Below are 24,969 nucleotides of genomic sequence, written 5' to 3'. Positions count from 1 at the left end.
GTCTTCTAGTGGTCAAGCTAGATAATGACAAAACTGCATTGCTTTAATTTATATTTGACTAGCCTATTTTTGTTAATTTTTGTATTACGTTGTTAATTTTATATTTATCAGAGCAATTGGAAATTAGGGATAGTACTCAATGTGTGTTAAAGAAATATAGTTTTGTTATTAACTGGGAAAGCTAACATTTAATGATATAATAATATAATAAATTGCGTGACATTTGTTCTTATGTTTAATCGTTCCAAACCTTCTGCTGCCTCATTTTCATTTTTATTTGCCTAAATTTTTTGGGGCGGGGCGGAATCACTTTTTTTAAAAATAGGGATTTGAATCAACTCGTTCCACCATCGGACTCGTTCCAATGGAACGAGTCCGCTCAAATAGCCCATCACTACATCACACTCATCACAGTCTATCTTCCGTCCACATCAAGCACGGATATATGTAAAGATTGGAGTACTTTTTTAATATTTTCCTAATTAAATTATGAGTCCAGTAAAAATAATGAAATAGAATACTAATTGGTAAAAATAGTTGCAAATCATTAGACTAATTCCAACTAATAGAAAGATACGTACCGCTGCTAGTTAAGGAAAAATTTGAATAAGTACAGTAAAAATTAAAGAATATCTATGAAATTTTAATTTGAATCTAAATTATAATACTCATTTAATATTCTAAAATCAATAACCTAGCCAACCATCAGTGGTTAGCCTTTACGTCTTGAGTTTAACTTCTAAATTATTAAAACTTTGAAACTTAATAGGAACGAAGCTAAAAACACAAACGTAACTTAGGAACAGAACAAATTTCCTTTGCCAATTACTTTTTTAGGGTCGTTGAAACTAGGGATGAAGGTACGTTACTAGATGTCATTAAGACTTTCAACTGCTGGGAGCTACAATTTACTCACTGGAAGTCATATGACTGACTGGAAGACGAAGGGTTTCAACATTTGAAAGTGAACCGTTCCCTAGATTTTAAAGACCCAGAAACTGGTGTGCATACATGCTATTGAGGGCACATGGAGTTCAATAAAAAGGCACCTTCCACAAAGGACTGCCACTGGCCAGTTTGACTCCTATTTAGCAGAATATATATGGCAAAGGAGTCATTCTTGCAGGGGCGATCGCATGAGAGCATTTTTGGAGATAGTGAGTGAAGGGTTTAAACCTAAGGATAGGGATTGCACTGAATAAGGTAAGCTATTTTTGTTTTGTTTTTCATAATGTAATGAATCATGTGACTCAATTATAAATTTAAGAGTTGTGTATGTGGATCAGTTGGGTGGGGTGGGGATGTGGGGCAAAGCCCCTGAAGTAACAGTAATTGAAGTAATCACTTCGATATTAGGCCACACCTCCGTGTGCTCAAGATTTACCCTTTTCTGTCAATAGTAAAATTTAAATCACAATTTAAATATAGAACTTTTATATATTTTAAAGTTCCCATTAAACTTATTTTGGTAGCTGATAAATTTGAGTGGGAAGAGGTGTTACTGACAATTTGAGAACCAGCTTTCGAATTAGAAATTCGGTTATTCGGTAGTTAAAAAGTTGCAAAACATTTATTCATGTGGATATATTATTATTATATTATGCTTAAACGCTTTTTTTGTGTGTGTATATTAATTTATATTACATCAAGAGTGTAAAAAACAAAAATAAGAATATATTCAGAAAAATTAATTGTTCTTTAACAATTATTTATTTGTTCTATTGTTTTGGTCTAATTTATGTAAATAACATTTGCAATTTATACAGTTCTTCATCTTCAGATCAATAAATAGACAATGCAGATGAATGCCCGGATTGGTATGCAATTAATATGCCTATATATGAAATATAAAAATCACCTTTATTATCCAAAAACTGTATTTACATTTTTTTTTTAATTTCATTACTCATTTTTAGCGCGCATGCACAGTACAGTAAGATTCCTTTTCAATCTATTATTAGATCCCGCCAGTTTCCCGTGCGTTTCTTTAGATGCCTTTTTTCTACTCTTTTGTATAAATGTTGGTTTAAATAGTAATATACATATATATGTATGTTCGAAGGGTGGAAGTTAAACAAAATGGTGCGATTGATAAGTATGAATGGAGGTGCCGAGTATATTCGACCCCGTCTCATGATGTGAGAGGAACTGTGCGCCAGGGTTCATGGTTTGAAAGAAGCAAAATTAGTTTGATTGATGTCAGGAGCTTTCTAACAGTGTCAAGTTGCAGCCTAGTAATCTCAACATTCATCTGGAAACTATTATCTATATGGGCTCTGCTTCATATCCAGCAGGCGATAATATGAAGTGATTTCTCATTAAGTATATTCTGGAGAATGAAGAAGTCAAGGAAATCTCTACTTACCTCTCTGCCTGGGTGGATTTTTTTCAGGTAGGACTATCTATTACTCGTATTTAATAAGTACTAAGTATTGCAACATAAACTAAACGTAGTTTTTTCATAAATTATCGTTTTCTTTTGATCAGGGTAAATAACGTTCTAATTTTTGTAAAATTTGTAAAACTGAATGAAAGGCTAAAAAATGTATTATTTAGTTATAATATGTAATATGCATGTTTATGTTACAATAGTATAATTTCTATGAATTTTTTACTTTAATATAAAGAAAAAAAATTATTTAGTATGAGTATAAAGAAAAACATTTATTTTTTTAAAAAATCTATTTATTTGCATACCAATTTTTTTATATGTACATAAGAAAAGAAATATATACATTATATCAGTCAATAAAATGCAAAAAGACGTGCTAAAATATGTAAAAACAAACAAAAACAAAAATAACGAATTAGTTCCAAAAAAATCCGCCAGAGGGCGCCACCTAACAGGCCTGTTGAAAAGTAGTTCCAGAAATAGCCACCAGGTAGCAGTGCTGTAACCTTCCTCTATATAAACGGCAACAGAACAAATTCTCGTCAGTACGACTTGAGTAATGCAGGGGAGTAGGTCGCTCTGTCTCTCCAAACATATGTTATCTAGTCTAGTCTAACTACCATCACCTCTCTCAAAAAAAATCATGATGTCGGGAGATGTTGTCGCTTCGACGGTTCTCCCCACCCTGCCCCGCCCTTCCAACGAACTTAGTTATATACCCACCGGAGCAAGATGGCGGCAGCCAACTCACCTGATCGGTAGGTTCCACCATTGGCTGCTAGATCGCTCCAGCTGACTGTTGCTCTTGCACACTCTCACGACTATTTTTAACCTATTTAACCTAGCCAGCTATTTTTAACCTTCCCTCTAGGTTTTCCTGTTTTACTTTTACCACTCTCTAGACTCTGTAACCTTCCTTTTAGGTTTTCCTTTTTATTTTTACCACTCTCTAGACTCTGTAACCTTCCTTTTAGGTTTTCCTTTTTATTTTTTCACATTTTCTTCGTCATTTTGAAATATTAATAAAATATTACTAATTTTTTCGTTTATATTTTTACTTTTTTAATATTATTTACCAGAATAAATACAAAAATAAATAAAATAATTTTTTTGAGAATTATTTATTCAGAAACAAACATTTTTTTTTAAACATGCAATTTTTAATTGTGATAAAATCATGCATATTACGTATAATAATTACATACCTTTTTTTTTATAGATTCCTATCCAAAGTTGTTGGAATATTCACACTGAATTGATGTTTTACGTCTTTTTTACTTGGGCTTTCATTGATGAACAGTTTTGCAGGCAGTCCTCTGGAATCCCCAGTATTTAATCCTGAAAATTAACATTAAAACTGTCCGGTAGGACAGTTGTATAAGGGTTGACCATCAAAAACTGCACGAAAAAGTGTAACGTTGAAAAACACCCAACTTTGACTATTTTTTTCTATTTTTCTATAAAAGATAAAATTCCCAAATTTTCTTTATAATATAGGGCAAATCCTCCTTTATAACTGTAATTTTTTTGCAACCACCCAGATCTAATAGGTTTCGAGAAAAAAGTTGCCGAAAATGAGCAAAAACGGCTTTTTCAAAAAATGTTCTTGTTCTTGTTCTTCTTCTTCTTGTTGTTGTTGTTGTTGTTGTTGTTCTTGTTACCTTTTTTTGTAAACAACGTAGCGCCTAAACGCGTGAACCGATTTTCATGAATGAGGTGTCATTCGATTCGGAATTTTATGTAGATGTGCCTTTTGGGGGTCTCGGCCCTGTACATCGAATGGGAGAGGAGTTAGCCCCCTTTATGTAAGGCCCCCTCCAAAATTATTATTACTAATTACTCTGTAAATCTTGGCCCGATTTTGATAAAATTTGGTAGGATGATAGGGTTAGGGCTCCCCTACCTAACATTAAAGCGACGATCTGCTCTTACACTTGTTAAGAGGAAGTATAGCAATCATTTCAAATTATCGAGGCGTGAACCGATTTTCATGAATGAAGTGTCATTCGAATCGAAATTTTGTACAGATTTGTACTTTAAAAGTCTCGACGCTGTGCCTTATAAGGAGGGGAGTTTGCCCCACCCAAGTAAAGCCCTTTCTAAATCTATTATTACCAATATTTCTATAACGCTTAGTCCGATTTTGATAAAATTTAGCACGAAGCAGTAATTAAAGCTCCTCTACGTGGCTGTGATGTGCCATCATGCTCTTACACCTACTAAGAGGAAGTACTGCAATCGTTAAAATTATCAATGGGTGAACCTATTTACATTATGAATGAATTGTCGTTCGATTCAAAATCTTTGCCTTTTAGGGAGAAGTACTGTAATCGCAGTTTATTTTTCTTGCTCCTCTTAAAAGGAAGTACTGAAATCGCAGTTTAATTTTGCTATTTACGTACAAATACCTTCCTATTTTATTCAAAACGCTTTCTCAAAAAAATGGTTATTGAGGATGGTTTGGGGACCGCAACTATAATCATTCTTTAAAAAGATCTCTCCAGTGGTAGTTACGGTTCCGATTTAACACCTTATCAGGTTATAATGATAGAATAGCTTATTCCAAATTTTAAAAAATCTGTAAAGCAGACGTAACTTTGCAAATAGACAAAAAGGAAAATCTATCCAAAAGGTACAAAAATCTCCTTAACAAAAACTTACAGTTTTAAAAGTTAAGTATAAGGGTTGATTAAACGCCAAAAGGTACACAAATCAGCAGTTCCCAACATTTCATTAATACTTCATTGATATAATTTAAGTAATTTTACTGCATTAACTTTTCCTTCACATTTTTTAGAATTTATTAGATGTCACAGACCCTTATGCTGGCCAGTTCATTCATAATATTTTTTTATTATAATTATGATAAAATGAGTGATGAATTATTCTGAGTTGTCACATATACATGTATGTTAAAGTAGAAAAAAACAAAGTTAGAGTCGGCCACTTTTTAAATTTCAATCACGGAGGATTCAAAACAATATTTCAGTCTTAAATTCGTCTTACCGAAATATTCGTGAGCACAAATAACATACATTTAATAACAAGTAGATTATTCAACAATATTTACTCATTTCTCAATTGTAATTTAATTTAGTCCCCCTAATTTTACTTATGGTAAAATACTGGAATAATTAGCTGTCCTAAAAATATGCATATCTTTATTTTCTTTATTTTATATTACATATATATAACATTGTGGGAAGAACACCTAGATTGAGAATGTAATTGAAGAAAACTATATTATTTGCGATAAAGCCAGATTATTTATTACTTATTATTACAAACGTTTGACTACAACATAAAATAACAATTACTTTAATCGAAGAATGAACTTAAACCAATGATTTTTATTTAAAAATAAAAATAAATGCATAAAATCATTGATGTAAAAAAAGTTTATGAATTTTTTAGCCTCTTATTTTTTTTATATTTTTTATAACGTTTTCTTTTTCACCTGTGATTAATAGTTTGATTATTATAGATAAATAGATATTACAGTCAATCTAAGTTAAATGGTGTGCTACTTGAGTAAATATTTTGTAGACGAAAATGGCCAGCATAAGGGTCTGTGACATCTAATAAATTCTAAAAAATGTGAAGGAAAAGTTAATGCAGTAAAATTACTTAAATTATATCAATGAAGTATTAATGAAATGTTGGGAACTGCTGATTTGTGTACCTTTTGGCGTTTAATCAACCCTTATACTTAACTTTTAAAACTGTAAGTTTTTGTTAAGGAGTATTTATTGTAATTAAAGTGTTTACTGAGTTTTACCTAGCATTAACAAGCCCGAAACTTAACAATTTATGTATATTATAAAAAATAAATAAAGAATACTGTGATTAAACTAAAGAATTTATCATTTCTTAAAAACCTACATCTTTTTATTAGACGTTTATCTATTTGTGACTAATTTAGAGGTGAATCGCAATTACGTTTTACCAAACTCTGAATTTGCCTCAGTACTGACAAAAAATTACTATAGAAATAAAATTTGCAAATGAAATGGTGAAAATAGGTAGAAAGACACTAAGTCGTATTAAAATATAAAACTTGTCCTTAAACGTAATAATGAAGAAATTCTTCAATATTATACATCTTTAGTATTAGAAAATGTAAGAGCTTCATCAAAACAATAAAAAACCCTTATTTACAATAAAAAATTATTATAATTTTTACAAAGAAAACTTGTAATTTTCAAGTTATAATTCTTGCATTAGATTGTAAATAAGGGTTTTTTTTTGCTTCCATTAATGAAAACAGTTTTGCAGGAGGTACTCTAGTACCAGCAGTATTTTAGTGAATGAGTTTGTGTTTTACAAGAGTAGATATAGAACCGAGATGAAAAAATAAATGTTCAAATAATGCAAATAATACTCAAAGCAACTCTTTAAAAGAAAATATAGCTCATGAGAAGTTCTAAAAAAATACATAAGAAAGCAAAATTAGGAAAAGTGGTTTATGTTTTTTACAAAAATAAGAAACATCTTCGAAATTCAAAGCTAACAATGAAAAATTAATATGTAAATTTAGCAAGATAGGTAAATTTAGGTTTTTGGATAATATAAATGTAAAAGTAAAGATAATTTAAAAAGAATAAACTGAACATTGGTGGGGAGTACATTAAATAGTCAACAGTAACTGTACTGCACTGCGCATGCACCAAAAATAAATAGGCCACACCTCCAGGCACCTATTCTTGACAGCCATTTTGTAAGTATTCTGAAGAATTTTTTTTTTTTTTAAAATAGTAAGATCGCATACAGTTTGTTTAATTTTGAAAAAGGTTTAATCTGGCTGAAGAAATGTGAAATAAAATCAAATTCAATTTGATTGAAAATGCTACAGCTTTCGACTTATATAAGTAATGCTTACATATACATATCTCCCTAACGGACAGTTTTAATAAGTAATGTAAGAAATAATAGATAAGCCTACCTGAACAGGCTTGGTAGTAAGTGATTTCCTTGATATCTATACACACCAGAATAGACTAGACGAGAATCATCTATTAACGGCATGCTGTAGGATGTGTAAAGAAAGATCCGTTGATAGATAATCATTTCCAGATGACAAAAGAGTGTTACTATGCTGCAACCTTGCAGTGTTGGAAAGCACTAGATAAAGAAAGAAAACTCCTTTCTGCAATTTGTACAACTGCGCTCATTTCAGCTGGCTATTAAACAAAATATAATCAAACTTATAGAAATTACTTCATATACTTTGAAATAAACACTAAGTACCTTAGTGTTAAAAATAACACTTATGTTTCCTAATACATTCTGTTTTTGAAGATAGCAATAACGAAGTTTGATATTCGGTGCATTAAAACCCGACAGTTGAATTTTCGTTATATATAATGAATACGGACTTTTTTTTTTTTAAATTAAGCCATCATGGAAAGCACCGACTTAGGTGTACAACCAGAAAATTAATCGAGAGTAAACCAGTGTAAATAAAAAAATCTCAAAAAGTTTCCTACACTGGGACCCCTCTTTCTTTTTGTAGGTTTGTTTGAAATAAAATAAAGTATTAAACTTTTTTCAACATTATCAAACACATGTTCATTTTGAAACACAAGTAAGCATTACCTTTCATTTGTTATAACTTCAATATAAATGTAGTATCACTGACTTGAATGCAAGTTTTTGAATTCCTGGCTGGTTTTGGACTTTCATCATCATCAGATATTGATTAATCAGAGAAAACATTTATTGTTTGGTAACTTTTACGTGTACTTCTCTATCGCTTCATACTGCAGACTGAAAAAGGAATGTCGCCTACTGAGGGAGGTTACTTGTGGTTATATATGAGATATCACATGGTATACATATGTGTGTTTTTGAAATCATTAATGAATTGTAAAACATTTTTTTTAAAAATAGTGAAATAAATTTTTGAAACCTACTATGAATCTAAGGCTTGTATATTTTTATAAATAATGTTTTAAAATTGAATTTTACATGAGAGGGGCGCGCTTTTTGTAAGCACAAAACATTTAATTAAACCAAGTTCATTTGCACTGGGAAATATCGTTGTTTTTAAATAAAATTATCAATCTTGAAGTAGTAATTCGAAGCGATTTTGATTCGCTGTTAAAATGTAACCCGCCAGATTTAAATGTAAATATAAAATAAAGAAATATTTTATATTTACATTTAAATCTGGCGGGCTACATGGTAACAGCGAATCAAAAAACTTCGATATTAGGCCACACCTCCGTGGGCTATTGTAAAGATTTACTGAATACTTTAATTATGACGAGGAAATATAACAACTCTTTCTTTAACCTTAGGTGTACCAAAACAATGAAACTTAACTCATAATTTGCATGATTCGAGAGTCAGTTAAATTTCGTGTTAAGTGATCCTCCAAATACTTGTATTGTTTTTTACTTAAAACATGTCGCTTCCTCAGAATAAATCGAAAAAAAGGCAAACAAATCTTCGCAATGTTCTTGTAAACTCATATAAACCTTTTTGGTGAGTTATTTATTTGAGCAATCTATATTATCACTTATTTAATTAGTTACTTTCTTAAATTCATCTGTTTCCTTTTGGAGTTATTTAAATTCTTTAACACGTTTCAGGCCTGTCATATCTGAAAGTGATTCTTTCAAAATTAATAGCATGTTGAAATCGTAAGTACTTTTTAAGTAATTGTGAGTACTAGCAGGGTTACTAACAGAATACTTTTGAATCAGACAAGGATAAATCCATGTAAAAACAAATACATGGATTTAAATAAATTAGTGTTCTTTAGTTTCAAGAAGTAATCTTAAGGTATATGAGGTCTTAGAGATTTAGGTTGTAGGATATATTCGTTATAAAATATGCAAGGGTGAACCTTCTAATTCTAAAACACTACAATTGCTTGTTGAACTTTCTCCGTTGCTACAAGGTTTTTTTAAAAAAATATGCGATCTTTCCAATTGCATGTATTAAAATATTTAAAATTATAAATGAGCTTCCTCAATTGAAGATCCTCTTCAGAAGAAATGGTTATCTTTTGTATTGTATTGTAAAAATAAATCAACTGTGAGATAGTTTATTAATTTATTTATAATTCGTTTCTAAACATTGAATTTACCCACAAAAGCAAAAAACAAAGAACTACTTAAGGAATGGATACCTACAAAAATGATAATTTTGTCTTTTCGTTTCTTTTTTTTAAAAGATGCCTCTCGCCTGTAAGAATAAATGTTCCAAGAGCTCCATGGAAGTTGTTACGTACCCTTTCTAGAGCAGAGAGAAGAACGAAGAACAAAGAACTGTTCAATCAGCAGTCTCCAGAAGTAACTGAAGCATATTCTAAGGCACTTAAGTTGAGGTTGATATAAACTGAATTTTAATTATTAGCTTATTAGATACAGCACTATTTCGTTGGTGTTGTACAAGTATAGTTGATCTAACCCTTAAATATTGAACTTAATATTAAAGTAGACAATAATGGCGAAAATTCTCATAAAAATAATGTAGGACGAGATTCAATAGTCGCTCAGAAAAGTTATCTTGTTCAAATGCCCAATAAGATGTCTAAGCCAGGTTATTCATACCGTTTTGCGATCCCTGACCAACGGTTGCCCGTAATTTTAAGGCAGTTTTTCCTGGGGTTTTGGACTATCTTTTTTCTTGGTCCATTCTTATTTTTAAATTCTCATTCCAAATTAGACCTGCCCTCGCCTTAGAGAGACCTTGAGGAGAATTACTGCTTCTTAAAGTTTTCTTCTCTAAAATGTATTAATAGCGGAACTTCTTCAGTTACGTAACGGAGTGCCGTTTAATAATTTTAGCTGGTTCCGCAAAATCAGAGAACTATTTTATTTAAAATGTAGGCCCTGGCTGGATAGAGATGTAGACCAGACAAATGTTACCTACCTGTACTTTTGTAATGTCAGTGAAGTTTTATCTCCTTTTCTTGAGTAGTGCCCACTTCTAGTATAGCTTTAGCTTCTGCACCTGGCTCATCAGTGAAGAGCAAACTTTATTTAAGTAACCCTGATGGTTCTGCCTCAGATGGGTAAAAATTCCGAATCCGGTCAGATGACGTAAAACCATCTGCTATGATAGATGAAACTACAAATATTGTGCTCTACCAAGCGTTGTTTCCATTGGTAGATGCTGTAGCAACTAGTCTTAATTGGATTATAATTGGTTTAATTAATGTAGATTATCACATTTTGTTTATTTACAGAAAGTTTCTTTTTATTGGCGTGAATGAACTTTGTAAGGGAATTGAAGAGAAACAGGTAGCTTCGTGTTTGTTGGATGCAGAAGTTTCTCCTAGAATATTAGTTGGTCACGTAGCAGAACTAGCAAAGAACGCTAATGTACCAGTGTTAGCTATTTTTAAATTAAAGGAAACTGTGAACAGTGTATTGGGTTTCTCTTCGCTAACTCTTGGTTTCCAGGTAATTTAGTTTGCTTTTAAGTAAAATTTTAATTTCATTGCAAATTTACAATGCAATACTTTTTACTGATTCAGATTTCATTTTTTTTTAATTTTAAATAATTTTATTGAATATTATTATTTTTTTTTGCAGAAGTCAATAGAAGAAGACTGTGCTAATATATTTTATGAAGTATGTTTATGTATAATAGAAATGGCAAAATTAGTAACAGTACCTGAAAGACCTCTGGTAGAATTCAAGCAAATAGAAGAGAATATTATACAGAAGAACATTATAGAAGAGAATATTATTCAGAAGAAAATTGAAATGGAGAATAAAATTTTTGAAATTGCACCTCCAATGAAAAACACAACAAATCATTTGAATATGACTGAAACATTAGAAAACATTTACCTGTATAGAAATTCGGAAAATGTTAGAATATTTAGGCCATTGTCATCTGTTCACATAAAGTCACCTATTAATATAGTTAATGAAGATTGCATTCAGTTAAATTTAGAAAAAAAAGAAGAAGTATTTGATCGAGTAGACAATAATAAAAAACAGAGATACTTTTTGCCACTAGTTGTAAATAGAGTGCAAGGCAACCCAAACAAAAAAAAGAAAAGTAAGATGCCAAAAAAAGTGGCGAAATGAATGTTTCGCTGTTTTGGTCAAAAACATCTTGATTTTCTATTTAGGATAAAATGTATTCAAATTGAATCATTAATTGGTCGATGAACAGTTTCTACAGCGAGTAGAACCTCGTCCTTAAATATTATGGTTATTCTTGTAGACAGTTTAATTTAGTTCGTAATCCAAGAAAGTCACTCAGAAGTCAATTTGGAGAAAATACAGTAAACTTCCTTTAAGTGGTTATGAACTGTCATATAAAGCGGCAAATCTTGAATATTTAGTAGTTAAATATAATAGTTCAGCAAAAAGAACTCTCTACATGGATAATGTATCTAAAATAGGGGAACTTACAAGAAATATAGCCTGCCTAGCAGTATACAGTAGGTTGGAAACCTAATCTCACGTGCTGATGGACCATTCAAGACTAATTTAAAGCTGAGGAACTTCTTGGCCTTATGAGAAGTGGCCAAGATCAAGAGGAATTAGACGTTTGGTCTTAATAAGCCCAGCAATAGCTTCCTCAACTTTTGAGATCATACTCTCTAAAATATAAGTACTCAAACTACTTTGAATTTCTCTTAAGGTGATTCACTTAGAATGAACTAGAATGCCAGTTTAAAGATTACGCAATTTATAGCATTGATAAATGCGATTGAAACCTCGTTCTGTACTAAGACCGACAGTGGTGAAACGCCCATATAAAATAGTAATAACTGAAGTAATTAAACTCATTTTAGAGTACTCTTTTTCTAGCTAATATTGACTTTGGTAATCTATTCAAATATTATTTTTTCAAATTTCTCCTGTTTCGGACATAAATATTACAAGTATTTTCAAACTATTGTCAATTTACATTTAAATCACATACCTATGCAATGATTATTAAGAAGTTACATCTACGGCCTGTTGTTCAGAAGTTATAATAATAGTCTACACCGCTGGATTGTACTATTGACTCTCCCGCCATTGCACGCATTTTACTTATTTATGACCGCTTCGATCTCTCTCTTGTAATGAGAGATCGATTCATAAGCAGAGAGTTGAACTTACACTCAACGGTTTATGACACACAACACTTCCAACTGAAGAGGGAGGTTCCGCTGTCTGAGGTTCACACAACTTCTATGGTCAAAAAACAGATGACTTTTAACACCCAATTTTCAAAATGGAAACATTTTATTTATAAATATTTAACATACAATATGTATTTATATATGTATATATTCTTTCAATGTCAATAATTTTAGTTAAAACCTAATTTTTTGTATTTTAATTTTTTGCACAAAATGAGCTTACAGCCCTAAAAATTCACAATACATGGTATTGTATCTATTTACGATTCAACAAAAATTGACGAAAAAATAAAAACAATAAAAGTACAAAAATATATTAAACTAAATGTTGATATATTTTATTTATTTATATCACCTTTACCCCATTTTTTTTTTTTGTCACAGTTATGTTAATAATATAATTTTATAAGACCTTTCACATTGAAATTTTATAATAGAAAAATATAAATATTTTTCTTTCGTGTTAAAATTTGAAAAAGTTAAAAAATGAAAAGGGAAAATTACGTTCACATTTTTTAAATTTATGAACAATTACGCTAAAAGTTGGGTGAGAGAAGTAATCCAAATAATAGATTTAACATAGATACAAAGAAGCCTCTTTTTTTTATTATTATATCGCTAAATTTATTAATTCTCCGTTTAAATAATTATTGAAAAGCTTTAATAATTAATAATCCCACATTTATGTACAACATATATTCATTCGTAACTTATAGAACACAAACAATAAAGAAGATTGATTATAACACACATTCACACATCGTACATAAAAAATATATATATATATATTTAAATATAATATACTTATATATTTGTTGGTTTTAATTGATACATAGTATCATTTTAATTTTTATTTATATAAGTTCTGGGACTAAATTAATAATTAAGAATATTTTATAATATAACATATATTGTATTCTTCAATATGAAGATAATTTATTTTCATTCAAGTTCTTTAATGTTTATTTAATTTTTTTTAATTAATCAAATTTTGTTCACATTAAAGACAATTATTCCTTTTTATTAATATATAAAAGAGAACACAGCTAGGATAATCACAATTAAAACACAGGATAAATACAATCATTTCGTTTTTTAAATGATTCAACAATATTTCCTCCAGAACTACACATAATTCTTGAACCTCGAGTGGATGATAACAACTTATTCATATGTTTATTTTTGTCCGTTGTTATAATTATTTCATTTTTACGACCTACCAATGAAATAAAAGTATTAAGACATGGACTCTCTTTAATTGGATCATGTACACAATTTTTCTGCGGAAAAAATACTCATTATAGAGCAATGATAAAAATTGTTTCATTAAAGCTTCTCTTTACAGCAACAAGAAGAAAAAAAGTCTAACAAGACTGCAAAAAAACACGCCTTAAAGCTCGCAGATTTGGGAGAATCGTCTCTTCATAAATGCATTACATTTTTAATATTCAACATCAATATGTTATAAGCCATATAAACAAAATAATTTACATCCAAATTGAAAAACGTGGGTGACACAGACGTAAGCTTTTAGAAATTTCTCTTTGACAATCCATCTTTTCGCATCACGTTCTAATTCCAATTCATCAGAGAAAGTTGCTCTATGTAGCGAAAAAAAAATTGCAAATAGGTTACATCTAAAATCAATTAAGTACAAAACTTTTAATAAAAAAAAATATTCATTTTTTAAGACAAAACCACCGGCAGCATCTACCACTCGACTTCAAGAACTGAATCCTCAAATATTATTTTGAATTATTGTTTGTTTTTCAAATAAAATAACTTAAAACTGACACTATAAATATATGTACACTTAAGGAACTTTATGGAAAATAACACACTAAAAATGAAAAAAACTTACTAATGTAAAAATATATTTCAGTATGATAAAAAGGGCGTTAAAGGTATGTTCTTCATATAAGTGTCAGCGATACTTTTAATTTATCAAACATAAATCGATTTATTTTATCTTAGATCTTTTTCCTCCGATACATTGATTTAAAATAAAAATCTTTTATAATTTCAACACCGAATATGATAAAAATCATCACTCAGAATTTTAAGTTACAATTATTCGGTAAATTCATCAATAAAAGAGAGGAAAGAACCTCACCTACCTGTAAATTATGGTAAAAAATGTAATTGACAAATATTTTGAGAAAACTTGGTTAAACTGAACTTCTTTACAAATAATCAAGTTGATTACTTGCAAGAGTTTTTGGCACCATGACTGACTTATGGAGGATTATTTCTGTAAAAAAGTATTTTATATTCAACACTTTTGTTTTGTGAATTTTCAGGCAACTTGATTTTTTACCATGTAAAATATTATATTAAAAAAACTATTTAAACATTTAATAAGTTACCATTTAATATAAATGAATTTATTATCTGCGTTGAAGTAACATATGAATAGAGAATACAGAGATTAGAAAGTTAATTGAATTTTTGTTGGCCTACAATACTTTCTACTTACAACGTTTAAGCTGACTTGAGTCGAAATCACTTTTTTAATACGTTTAATATAGTTGACAATACTAAACATTGAAGTTTAATGGAATAAATAGGTATCCGAGAATCTTGAGCTACTAACTGTGCAGGTAACAGTGTCAGGAATATAGATATCGAAACACATTCAAATCATACTCAGTTTTTTATTATTAGAATTTAATTTGTTTATTATTTTTTTAATTTTGAATAATTATTACGGTCTTTCATCTTAGGGGAAATTATAAGAGAATGGAATCTGAGGCTTGCCTCGGTCTGATCAAAAGTATTAACGGTTCCCTCATGGAGCACAGTTAATTCAGTGAACATCTGCCAAGATTGTGATATCAACTTAAAATTTTGTGACGAATTTAAGAGACAAAAATTCACTAACGGATTGCGAGGCCATCTTCAAAGAAGATTAAGGATAAGCAATCTTGTGCTGGACCTATAATCTTCCCAAATCCTGAGACTTTTCAAACATCTAAATTTGGGGATGTTTTAGGGTGAGTGACCACGCACGGCACTAGTACGCACCTAATAATCTATGAATGTTGCTGAGCGTTACTCTCACAAAATAAAACTTGAACACTTGAAATTCTTTACGAGAACGATTTTAAATAAATCTGTGATTTTAGATATTTCAAACTGCAACATTATTTGTTTACATTGTATGGTTTTACCATTAGAATGCTTATTTAAATCAATGTTACGTAAAAATGCAGAGTTGGAAGAAAAGTTTCAACCTGAAGTTGTGCACAAGATTGCTTTTCACTGCTTAAAATTTAATTCCAAGATACTTCAGTAAAACCACATGAGGGCTTTTTAAGCGCGAGAATATTATCCCTTGGGTTGAGCTAAGTGCTCGCGACAGAAGCCAGCCTATTTGAAATGAATATGAATTTGACGAAAATAAAGGAGACATGAACTTAATATGTTTGCAAAATTTAATTTGCCAACAGTACATTTCCTAATAACAATATTTTGCAGTCAAAATATTGAACATACGAATTTTTTTAAATAAAATATATTTAAATGACAAACCTGTTTAAAAATAAAATGAATGCGGCTTTTAAAAGAATGTATCTTCTTCTTTTTTTATGGAATTTCACATCAGTCGATTACTATTATAAAATGAAATGAACGTTTAATGATAATGCGATAATAGTAAAAAGTTTAACAGACATTTATAAGTATGTCTTTTCATCATAATTTATACACAATTCATTTAAGATGGTTGAAAAGGACATTTCACTTTACTTATTTTTTTAAGCAAATCAATATTTTGGGATACACTGACAAACGGCTTTTAATTAGAAAACTGTATCGATATTTGATAGAGTGTATGGGAAACAGCAAAGTGAACAATTACACAGATGACTAATCTAGATTATAGAAACATCTGGAGAATAGGAGGCAAATTGACCTTGTTTTGTTTTAGTTAGTTTTTTCACATGCATAAATCACATTTAAAGATTTGATAAAATAATAAAATTAATACTTTACCAATCTGTAAACATATAAAATAAATATAGGTCATTCTGAGATAATGGTACACATGCACTATACTGGAATGAGATTACAACCTCTTATTATGCATTTAATACTCCAATGACTAGTACCTTTATTTTTAATTGTGAACTTTAAGTGGTTCTTGTGGGCTATAAATTATTCCTACTGTTTGGAGGGAAACAATGTAAGGATGGCAGCACAAATCTTTTGCGGATTAGTCTCATTTGGATATAGGTGCATAGCTGCACGTACCTGCTCCTCAGGAAATATGGACGCCAGATGATAGTGCAGCCTTCTTCTTGCTTCATCAGGCGTACTGGGTGGTGGTGGTGGTGGCATTAATTGTGGAGGAATGGCAGCCCACGCATGTAACTGTGGATCGGAAGCTGCATGCAGTCCGGTCTGCAGAAGACCAGGTGGTGGATGAGATTGTGGAGGCGGTGCACTGGCAATACGTGTTACACTTGAATGCAATCCTTGCGGTGGTCCGCTGTATGAGTCACAACTAAGATGACGAGTAACAGCCCTCCGTAAACCGTACAATCTTGGATCGCAGCTTGGATTCAAAGTGAGCTGACGTTGTAATTTCTTATGAAGATTGGCGGTATTAGTGGGCTGTGGAGGTGTGGCTGATACACTATATCCTGGTGGGGTGCCACTGCCTCCTCTATAACAACTTTCTTGACTGCTTTCCTGATCACTGGCAGAAACTACATTTGATTTTGTTCTGGCTAAAGGTGTTTTTCTCACTTGCTTATCTTCACTAGATGACAGCGGCAAGCTTAAAGACTTCCCTTTTAATTGCCTTCCTGGAATTAAAATGAAACAAAAAAATAATAAAAATGTCCTTTGATATGCACTCCGGAAAACATCAAATTCAGATTAGATTAGATTCTAATAGGGCGGCCCTTAAGGCCTACGCCATTGCGACCCCTTTGGATCTATTGTGGCTCCCCAACTTTAGAGCTCGCCCTCCAGATCTGTCCGTTTAATCAGACTCTTGATTCTGGAGAGCGACTCTTGGGTAAAGCTCACAGGCCTTGGTTTTTCCTCCCCGAGAAGTAACATCCTTAGCCATACAAGCCCCTCACACTGATACAACACGTGCAGTGCCGTTTCCTCCTCTTCCTGACATAATCTACAGAGACTATCATCTGCCAGTCCCATGCGATGCATGTGTTTATCAAATTCAGATTAAAAAGTATCTAAAAAACAATTTCGTTAGCAGAAAATAAAACTATTGATTGCTTTATAAAATCCATTCAGTAATTAATAAGCCCCGTTTATTGGTGCAACGCGCGAGGAGAGATGTGGACTAACCAGTTCTTCACAAGTATTGGCTCCAGATGTACTCTAGCCTAAAATAAGTACTACATTAAGACTTCAGCTCCTACACTGTTAGGAATCGAGGAGATAGTTTGCAATTATGAGCTTTGGTAGGCAAAATCGAGTGGCAGATAGTACGGCGGCCATTCCTTAGAGCAGAAATTTTGTTGAAGAGGTTATGGGAGGCGATTAATTCCTTTTGTTAACATTAGGTTCTATATAATCAGGGCAGACACACTCTCAAGGGAATGCTAGGAAGATGGAAACCTCAGTGATATCTTAAGAACAAGATTATCTGCGTTATCCAGCATTGCGTATCCAACCATTTGTTAATCCAATTAGTTAGTAACCAAATTTATGGTAAATATTTAAATAAATAAATCATTCTTACCAGGACTAAGTTCTGCACCACCTCTAGCCTGCAACTGGCGTTGGGCATGCTCGACCAGTCGTTCTGTGACAGTCTTGTGAGGCAGGGCGCCTCTCTCTGGATGTTGAAATTTACACTTGGCACCATACGTACACTTCTTAGCATAAGGGCAAGGTAACGGAGGTTCACTTCTTCTTACTCGTAAGAAGTTGTCCAACGTTGGTCCAGATCTTCCTAATGGATCGTCTGGGGGCATAAACCTAAAAACAATGCGGAAAAAATATTTAGTAATTTTATCTAAGTTAGAACGCTCTAGTAAGCACTGTATTGAACAAAAATGCTGGGATGTACCTGTCATTAACGAACGAGTACATTAGTATTCTTTCCTCTACTACTTTCCTAAACTCAGGATTCTCTTGTGCTAGATCTCTATAGTTATCATTCGAGACAACAATGCCACCATTATCTGCCGCCAACCTGAGTATGTATCGATCATCGTAACAAACGAGACGTTTGCCTCCGACAAGTCTTGATGGCGTGAACACCAGAAGCCTCTCTCTTTCTAATTCGTAAAGAATTTCTTGATCTACAAGTAAAAATTAAATCATGAAGTTTTAGAATGAATTTAACAATACAAATTTAGAGCATATCAAGAATTAAACTTTTTTTAAATATTTAAAGCTTAGACAGTTGGTAAGCTATTAGACAATGTGGTTTATACACCATAGCGGTATTGAGTTCTAAACTTCTTTTCGTTCGAGTAAGTAATTAACCTGAAGTTAAATATATTAGCTACTGATTCGTCAGTTAGTAGTCCTAAAAAAAAAGTCGGTCAGTGGCTATTAATCGCTTCTAGTAGAAACGAGGTGCCAAAAGAAATATTAAGCAACAGTGGGATAATCTATGTATGAGAGGAGAAAATATTGAAGGAGTTAGTCGCCACGGTAGCCGAGCGGTTAGATGCGAGACCTGTAAAGCTAATATGTATTGTAATACTGGGTTCGATTCCCAGTCTAGGCCTTGGATTTTTATTTAATAGTTAATAAAAGAATTTGCAGTAAAGAATGTTTTCTAGTAGGCTACGTCCACGAGTCCACGATACCTAATTGGTAGTTGGACGTAAAGCCTGCCTAAATACTAGGTACTTCTTTACTTTATATTGAAGGAGTTCATTTTTCCAAAAAAATCGAATAAGCTAGTGAAGATGTGCCCCACTTTTCTAGGCAGGATTAACCCGGAATCGCAAATAAGTAGAGGTTTTAGTCAAGAAGATGTTTTAAAACATTAAACTACTCACTGGAGAAAGTAAAGTTGTTAAAAAACCGAATTGGGCTAAATTTGATCGTTCTAGACTGTTCTTGCTATACGTCATTTTATCAGAGTGACGTATTTCTGTTTTCTGAGGAGCATCTCAGAAAGCTGGGAGTAGAAAGGTCCAGGAATATTTGGAAACTAATAACAAAAGAAACTAAATTCTTCAAAAAAAGAAACCTCACCTGTAATTGGATTATCAGGTCTAGATGCTTCTTTCCTCCATTTTGGTACAAAAACTGTAATCTCCTTATGGCCTCTTGCTCTAAACCAGTCCACACTTAGTTTTATTCCTCGGCAAGAGAATACTTCTTTATTTCCGTGGCTGAAATATAATCAGATGCATCAAAATTAGTATTTTGAAAGTACGATTCAGATATATATCTTATAGAATTTTGGTGTAAATATTTTTTATGAGAACCAACATTAGAATAAACAGAAATTAGCAGATTACTAAATTTTCTTTGCATGAATACTTATTTACACAAAATGTGGTTGTTAAAATTATGCTATAGTGCTTATAAAACAAGTTTCTGTTTTGTAGGCGTAATCAGGGGTTATAGGTTAGGACAAACGCTCTCAAAAGCCCTAAACGAAATAGTTAGGAAAAAAATAAACTAAATGAATAAATAACCGATAATTGACGTGAAAACTAAAAGTTTTTTGTAATTGCTTGAAATTACGGGATATAAAAAAGAGCTGGGTTGCCACGATTTAGAATAAATTCACGCCTACAACCATGTACCTTTTGCACTGAACTTACAGGTTAAAAGTTTGCACTACAACCTTAGATGATGTTTTATTGATAACAAACTTTCATTTTATTTTCATTGTAAACAATTTAAAGTTGGGAAAATACATAACAAAGACGACAGTTTTGGTACAAATGTTAAAGAGAAACAACTTCTTTTAAGTCTAGCCTAGAATTTAATTTAAAAAAAGTAGACCTTTGATCCTCCGTTATGCCAAGCGCTACCAAAAATTAAATTAAGATTTAAAGATTAAAAATGTGAAGAATTGTCTGTTTGCATGAAGCAGGTCTATTTACAACATAACATGCTTGCCATTTGAACCGAAACATTCTTCTGTGCAAAGAGACAAACCTATCGGAAATCCTAGTTACATTTATTGAAATCCTAGTTATGATTTATAAATTGGACTGTAAAAGAGAAATGAATACATACTAATGTCCTATAAAATTTATAAAATAAAATCGATTAAACGGAAGATCGATTAGAATGTACGTACTTTTCAGTACATTGTCATTTTTTTCTAAATTTGTGTAACTCATAATGGACAATGAATTGGAAAATTGAACAAAAATATTGAATTAGCCGTCATACAACAAATAAAATAAGAAATCTGGGGATTTATACAGAACATGCCCAATTTTCGTTTCAGCATTTTTCTGTAAAATAACAATCCTACCTTTAATTCTCTTGGCCTACGTTATAAGTATAATTACAAAAATTTTGAGTGTCCAAATTATGTACATTGCTTTCATGTTCGCTGCAATTTATGACGATAAGCCAATCAATTTTTACTATTTTATGAAGCTATTGAATAAAGTGGACCAAGCAATTACCTCATAGCCACATTACTGCCATCTATAACAACCGGCCTAAGTCTAGTTTCATCGGCACCTTGCGGCAGCTCTTGCTGTATAGTTTCTTCATCGTCACCCCATTCACTACTGCCATCGCTGCCTAATGGTTGAGCATGGGCACCAATCTTTATCAGTTCCTGAAACAATCACGTTTAATAAAAATATTAAAAGGAAAGTAAATATTCTCTGGTTTTAGATAATTGTCTCACAGCCTCCTCCTTGCGTACTTCAGTTTTTTAAAAACTACACATGATGCTACGTTGATTATACACACGCGCCATTAGATAACGGGACATGAGGGGAAAAAAAACAATTGAAGGTTACTTAGTTTTAAATTAATTTAAATTTCCTTTTGTCTAGTGAACCTCTAATTAATTCAAATCATTTTTTTTTTTTTTTTTTTTTTTTTTTTTTTTACTTAAACAATGTGATAAATGGATTTTCATAATTATTTTACCAGCAAGGACACTTTATGAACTATTTTTACATCGCATCAATTTTCTAAATTTATATTTCTTTCATATTAAATTAATGTTTATATTTCGCCAGGCTCAGTATAATGATTTTGTTAAAATACATGGCTGATTGGATAAATACATTCAACGAATCGAGTTTCCCAAAATTGTAGTCAATAGCTTAACAAGATTTAGGAAAAATAAACGTCAGGAAGATACAGAAATATAGATTCAACTTATCATAGAGTGGTGACCTGATCAGTGGTGTTACAATGATGAAAGCTGCTTGTAATGAAGCCTCCTTCGATCACCGTTTTTTCTGGCTAAAAGTTCAAAACACTCAAATAGTAAATGGATCAGTACTAAATACTTCCATCTTGTTCCAGCTCCGGATATTATTTATTTATTTCCAGCACATCGAAAAACATACTTCCACACAGGATGGGTGAGACAAAGACGTATTTGAATATGTTTGAGTAATGTAACCGACATAAAGTGCTGCTGTTGAAAATCACAACTCAAGAATTGGATATTTATGTATTAATTTAAATAAATACCAATGAACAAATTTATCTACTAACAGGTACCATAACCTGACTGATTCGCACGAAATAGAACCTTACCAATTTGGGTTTAGGTCAAAGCATTTATCAATAACATCATATTAAGCTTTATAACTGGATATGTTGTGAATAAATTAGAAAACAGAAAGTACACAGCAGCTATATTTCTTGATTTAGCTGATGAATTGGCCATTTTGACTCGCTGAACTGCTTTAAAAAATTAGGTAGACTTACGCTCTTGATTACATTATTCAAATCATACGCTCCTTTTTTACAAGACCTAACTTTCTGGGTAAGATTCAATAACATTTACAGTACTCGACGACAATTCTCGCGAGTCTGCCTATAATATATACAATAAGAATTCTACACTTTTCAATTTGTACTCTACGGACAGACCTAAATCTAGTATAAAGATGTTAGCTACTTACGATACAATGTTATTAACAAAAGAAGAAGCAGATATTAACAAAACCTTCATCGACTTACAGATATCAACTGTTCTTAAAACAATCTGGTTCAAAAAAAGAAAAAAGAAATCTTCCCTCTAAGAAGGTTACGAAATGGAAATCTAAGATCCCTAAAAGTAATCGATAAATCTTATAAAATCAGAAAGACTGATCGATGTAACTCTGGAAGTTGATACATCAACAAAAACCTACAACAATCATAACCCAACTGAGACAGTTACATCCACTTATTAACATAAAAACACTCGACAATAACTTAAGATGCTACTAAAACCTATTCTGACTTAGCCCTGTTAAATTTGGATAACAGCTAGTAAACCACTGACCAAACAACTTTTAAAAACCAGAAAAATAAAAAACACTTACAGCCAAGAGTTCATTTTGAGCAGGATTCGGTCCAAGTTTGTGAAGTGCCGCTTGTACATGGCGTTCTGTGTAGCCAAGTTTCAAGGCGAACTCTAAACGGGCTGTATATCCTGAATCTGTAGAGACATATTCAGCGAATTCAGCACCAAGTGTATCGGATGTTGTTCTAGATACATCTGGATGTCCTCTAGTAGTTTCATCGCCTTCATAATCTGAATCATAACTTGAATCTTCGCCACCAGTTTCTGGTTCTTTACCACCTCCAACGCCACCAACGCCTGCAGCACTCACGCCTCCAACTAATCGGTCTACGTACCTCTGTGAACAGACATAATATTATTGGAATTGAATTTCAGAACGGGATAGAGTGTGTTTTTTTTTCTGTTCTGACTGATTGTCTCCTCAGTACACTGAGAGAATCAGTCAAGACAGAAGATGGACCCAAAACTTGGATCTAATAAAGTAAAAATATTATAATTATTTTATTATTATTATTAAATTATTTTAGCTCTGAAGATGACCTAGTTCCTCGGTTGTAACTTAAGCAATAAATAAAAATAATTATGACTAAAACTGGTAATATTCTTCCCTGTGAAACTACAAATGTTCGAAACCTGTCGAAAGTGCATTAACACTAAACCTACCACGACCGGTCAATTGACTGTTTTTTAAATTTGATAAATTTTCTAATTACAGCGTCATCATACCGCCATTAAACTTCACGACTTTTCCTAAAATATGTATTCAATTGTTTTTTTAATATTCACTTCTTTTCCTAATATTTGATTTTTGAGAAAAATTTGTAGTCCGTCTTAACTGCCGCGACTGGTCATTTGACCGGCTGAATATTTTCATTTTATTTACTTATTATTTAATTATTTAATATTTTATTTTATTTATTTATTTATTTTTGTAACAGAATTCTCTCAAAAACTCAATTTGATAATGCATTTATCGGATTATTGTTTGCATGTGGTGCATATGAGGCGAAAAATGTACGATATTGCCCTTTTCACTGGAACAAAAATAGGGACAAGCATTCTTCTCAAACACTGTGAGCAGAAATGTATAGACGGAAGTTTTGAGGTTTATTCGAGTGGATCAAAGAAATAATAGTTTACAAACCGATAAATTTGCTTTGATTTCTAAATTTTGGAACAAATTCGTAGAGAACAGTCAAAACTGTTCTAACCAAGAGCATATATCTCTTCCAAGGACGTTTGTTCCCAACAAAGTCAAGATGCAGATTTACTCGGTACATGCCAAATAAACCGGATAAATTTGGTATCAAATCTTGGCTAGCGTTCGATGCAATAAAAGGCTTTCCATTTTTGGGAAAACGTGAAAGCAGAGAACCTATAGTTCCGCTTAGGGGAGTTTGTTGCTCTGAAATTAGCAGAAATGTATACAGCTCGTGGAAGAAATATAACCGTGGAAAATCTCGGAGATGGTCTCCACAAATAGTCTTCAATATCCTAGACTTAGCCCCGGGATAAATCCATGGATTTTGTATAAAAAACTACCGGAAGTGAAATTTCAAGGCAAAATTTGTGTTACCTTTGCAAAAGCATGAAAAATATTAGTACACGAACAAATGGTCGGAAAATAGCCAAATAAGACACTGCAAAGGTAATAAGACTAAAAAATGCTGTCTAAAATGTAAAAAGTAAGTAAGCGGGAAATTTGCAATTGAGAAGCCTATAATTATAAAAAATGATGCATAAAAGAGTAAAATCTACGAGATATATTTTTAATCAAAAGAAACTATGCTTTTTCGTAGTTAAATAATTATTATCTTCATTCTAAAATAAGAAATTTAAGTGATTTTAAAGTACGGTCATTTGACCGGTCATGGTAGGAATAGTTATGCATAAATGTCGGTAGGTTTAGTGTTAAAATGGATTTCCAAATTCACCAAACTACCTCATGAAATTTTGTACATAAGCGGGATTAACTTACTTGTATGCAGAGCCAAAAAAAACTGAATCAAATTCCGAAAAGTGAATCAA

General features: G+C 31.8%; 2 protein-coding genes and 1 long non-coding RNA gene across 11 annotated transcripts in view; 1 reads left to right on the top strand and 2 right to left on the bottom strand.

Annotated features, from left to right (window-relative positions):
* Nucleotides 1–83: 83 nt before the first annotated feature.
* On the bottom strand, nt 84–8,825 carry LOC141457210 (uncharacterized). Of its 2 annotated transcripts, XR_012460270.1 has the most exons (5): nt 8,687–8,825; nt 7,988–8,311; nt 7,335–7,572; nt 3,598–3,749; nt 84–2,904 (listed from the first exon to the last, which is right to left on the bottom strand). It is a non-coding gene; the product is annotated as an uncharacterized lncRNA (long non-coding RNA). The 2 variants fall into 2 exon arrangements; XR_012460269.1 differs by lacking the exon at nt 84–2,904 and having other exon boundaries at nt 3,531–3,749.
* LOC141457208 (uncharacterized) lies at nt 8,592–12,820 on the top strand. The gene is made up of 5 exons (XM_074133864.1): nt 8,592–8,878; nt 8,986–9,036; nt 9,573–9,725; nt 10,590–10,806; nt 10,939–12,820. Exons 1-5 carry the CDS (start codon nt 8,799–8,801, stop codon nt 11,440–11,442), a joined length of 1,005 nt encoding a protein of 334 aa, XP_073989965.1. The 5' UTR covers nt 8,592–8,798; the 3' UTR covers nt 11,443–12,820.
* A 663-nt stretch (nt 12,821–13,483) lies between these two features.
* LOC141457207 (endoribonuclease ZC3H12A-like) overlaps nt 13,484–24,969 on the bottom strand; it is a 52,918-nt gene continuing 41,432 nt past the window's right edge. For 5 of the 8 annotated variants that reach the window (XM_074133855.1, XM_074133861.1, XM_074133863.1 and 2 more), the window contains 7 exons: nt 22,961–23,278; nt 21,086–21,243; nt 19,686–19,825; nt 18,541–18,775; nt 18,211–18,449; nt 16,026–17,302; nt 13,484–14,745 (listed from right to left, as the gene is read on the bottom strand). In XM_074133855.1, the coding sequence (XP_073989956.1) occupies nt 16,656–17,302; nt 18,211–18,449; nt 18,541–18,775; nt 19,686–19,825; nt 21,086–21,243; nt 22,961–23,278 (1,737 nt within the window). In that variant the 3' untranslated portion in view covers nt 13,484–14,745; nt 16,026–16,655. The remainder of the gene's footprint in view (nt 14,746–16,025; nt 17,303–18,210; nt 18,450–18,540; nt 18,776–19,685; nt 19,826–21,085; nt 21,244–22,960; nt 23,279–24,969) is intronic. The other 3 variants (XM_074133856.1, XM_074133859.1, XM_074133857.1) reach the window with 3 other exon arrangements.

The sequence above is a fragment of the Rhodnius prolixus genome, unplaced genomic scaffold, assembly GCF_049639745.1.
Source record: "Rhodnius prolixus isolate KJV_2025 unplaced genomic scaffold, Rpr scaffold_10, whole genome shotgun sequence".
Taxonomy (NCBI): domain Eukaryota; kingdom Metazoa; phylum Arthropoda; class Insecta; order Hemiptera; family Reduviidae; genus Rhodnius; species Rhodnius prolixus.
This window is presented reverse-complemented; position numbering and strand designations above follow the sequence as displayed.

Coding starts and splice junctions, on each gene's coding strand:
- LOC141457208 (XM_074133864.1), top strand. CDS start 8,799: ATGTCGCTTCCTCAGAATAAATCGAAAAAAAGGCAAACAAATCTTCGC. Junction 8,879..8,985: donor AACTCATATAAACCTTTTTG/GTGAGTTATTTA, acceptor AACACGTTTCAG/GCCTGTCATATCTGAAAGTG. Junction 9,726..10,589: donor TCTAAGGCACTTAAGTTGAG/GTTGATATAAAC, acceptor GTTTATTTACAG/AAAGTTTCTTTTTATTGGCG.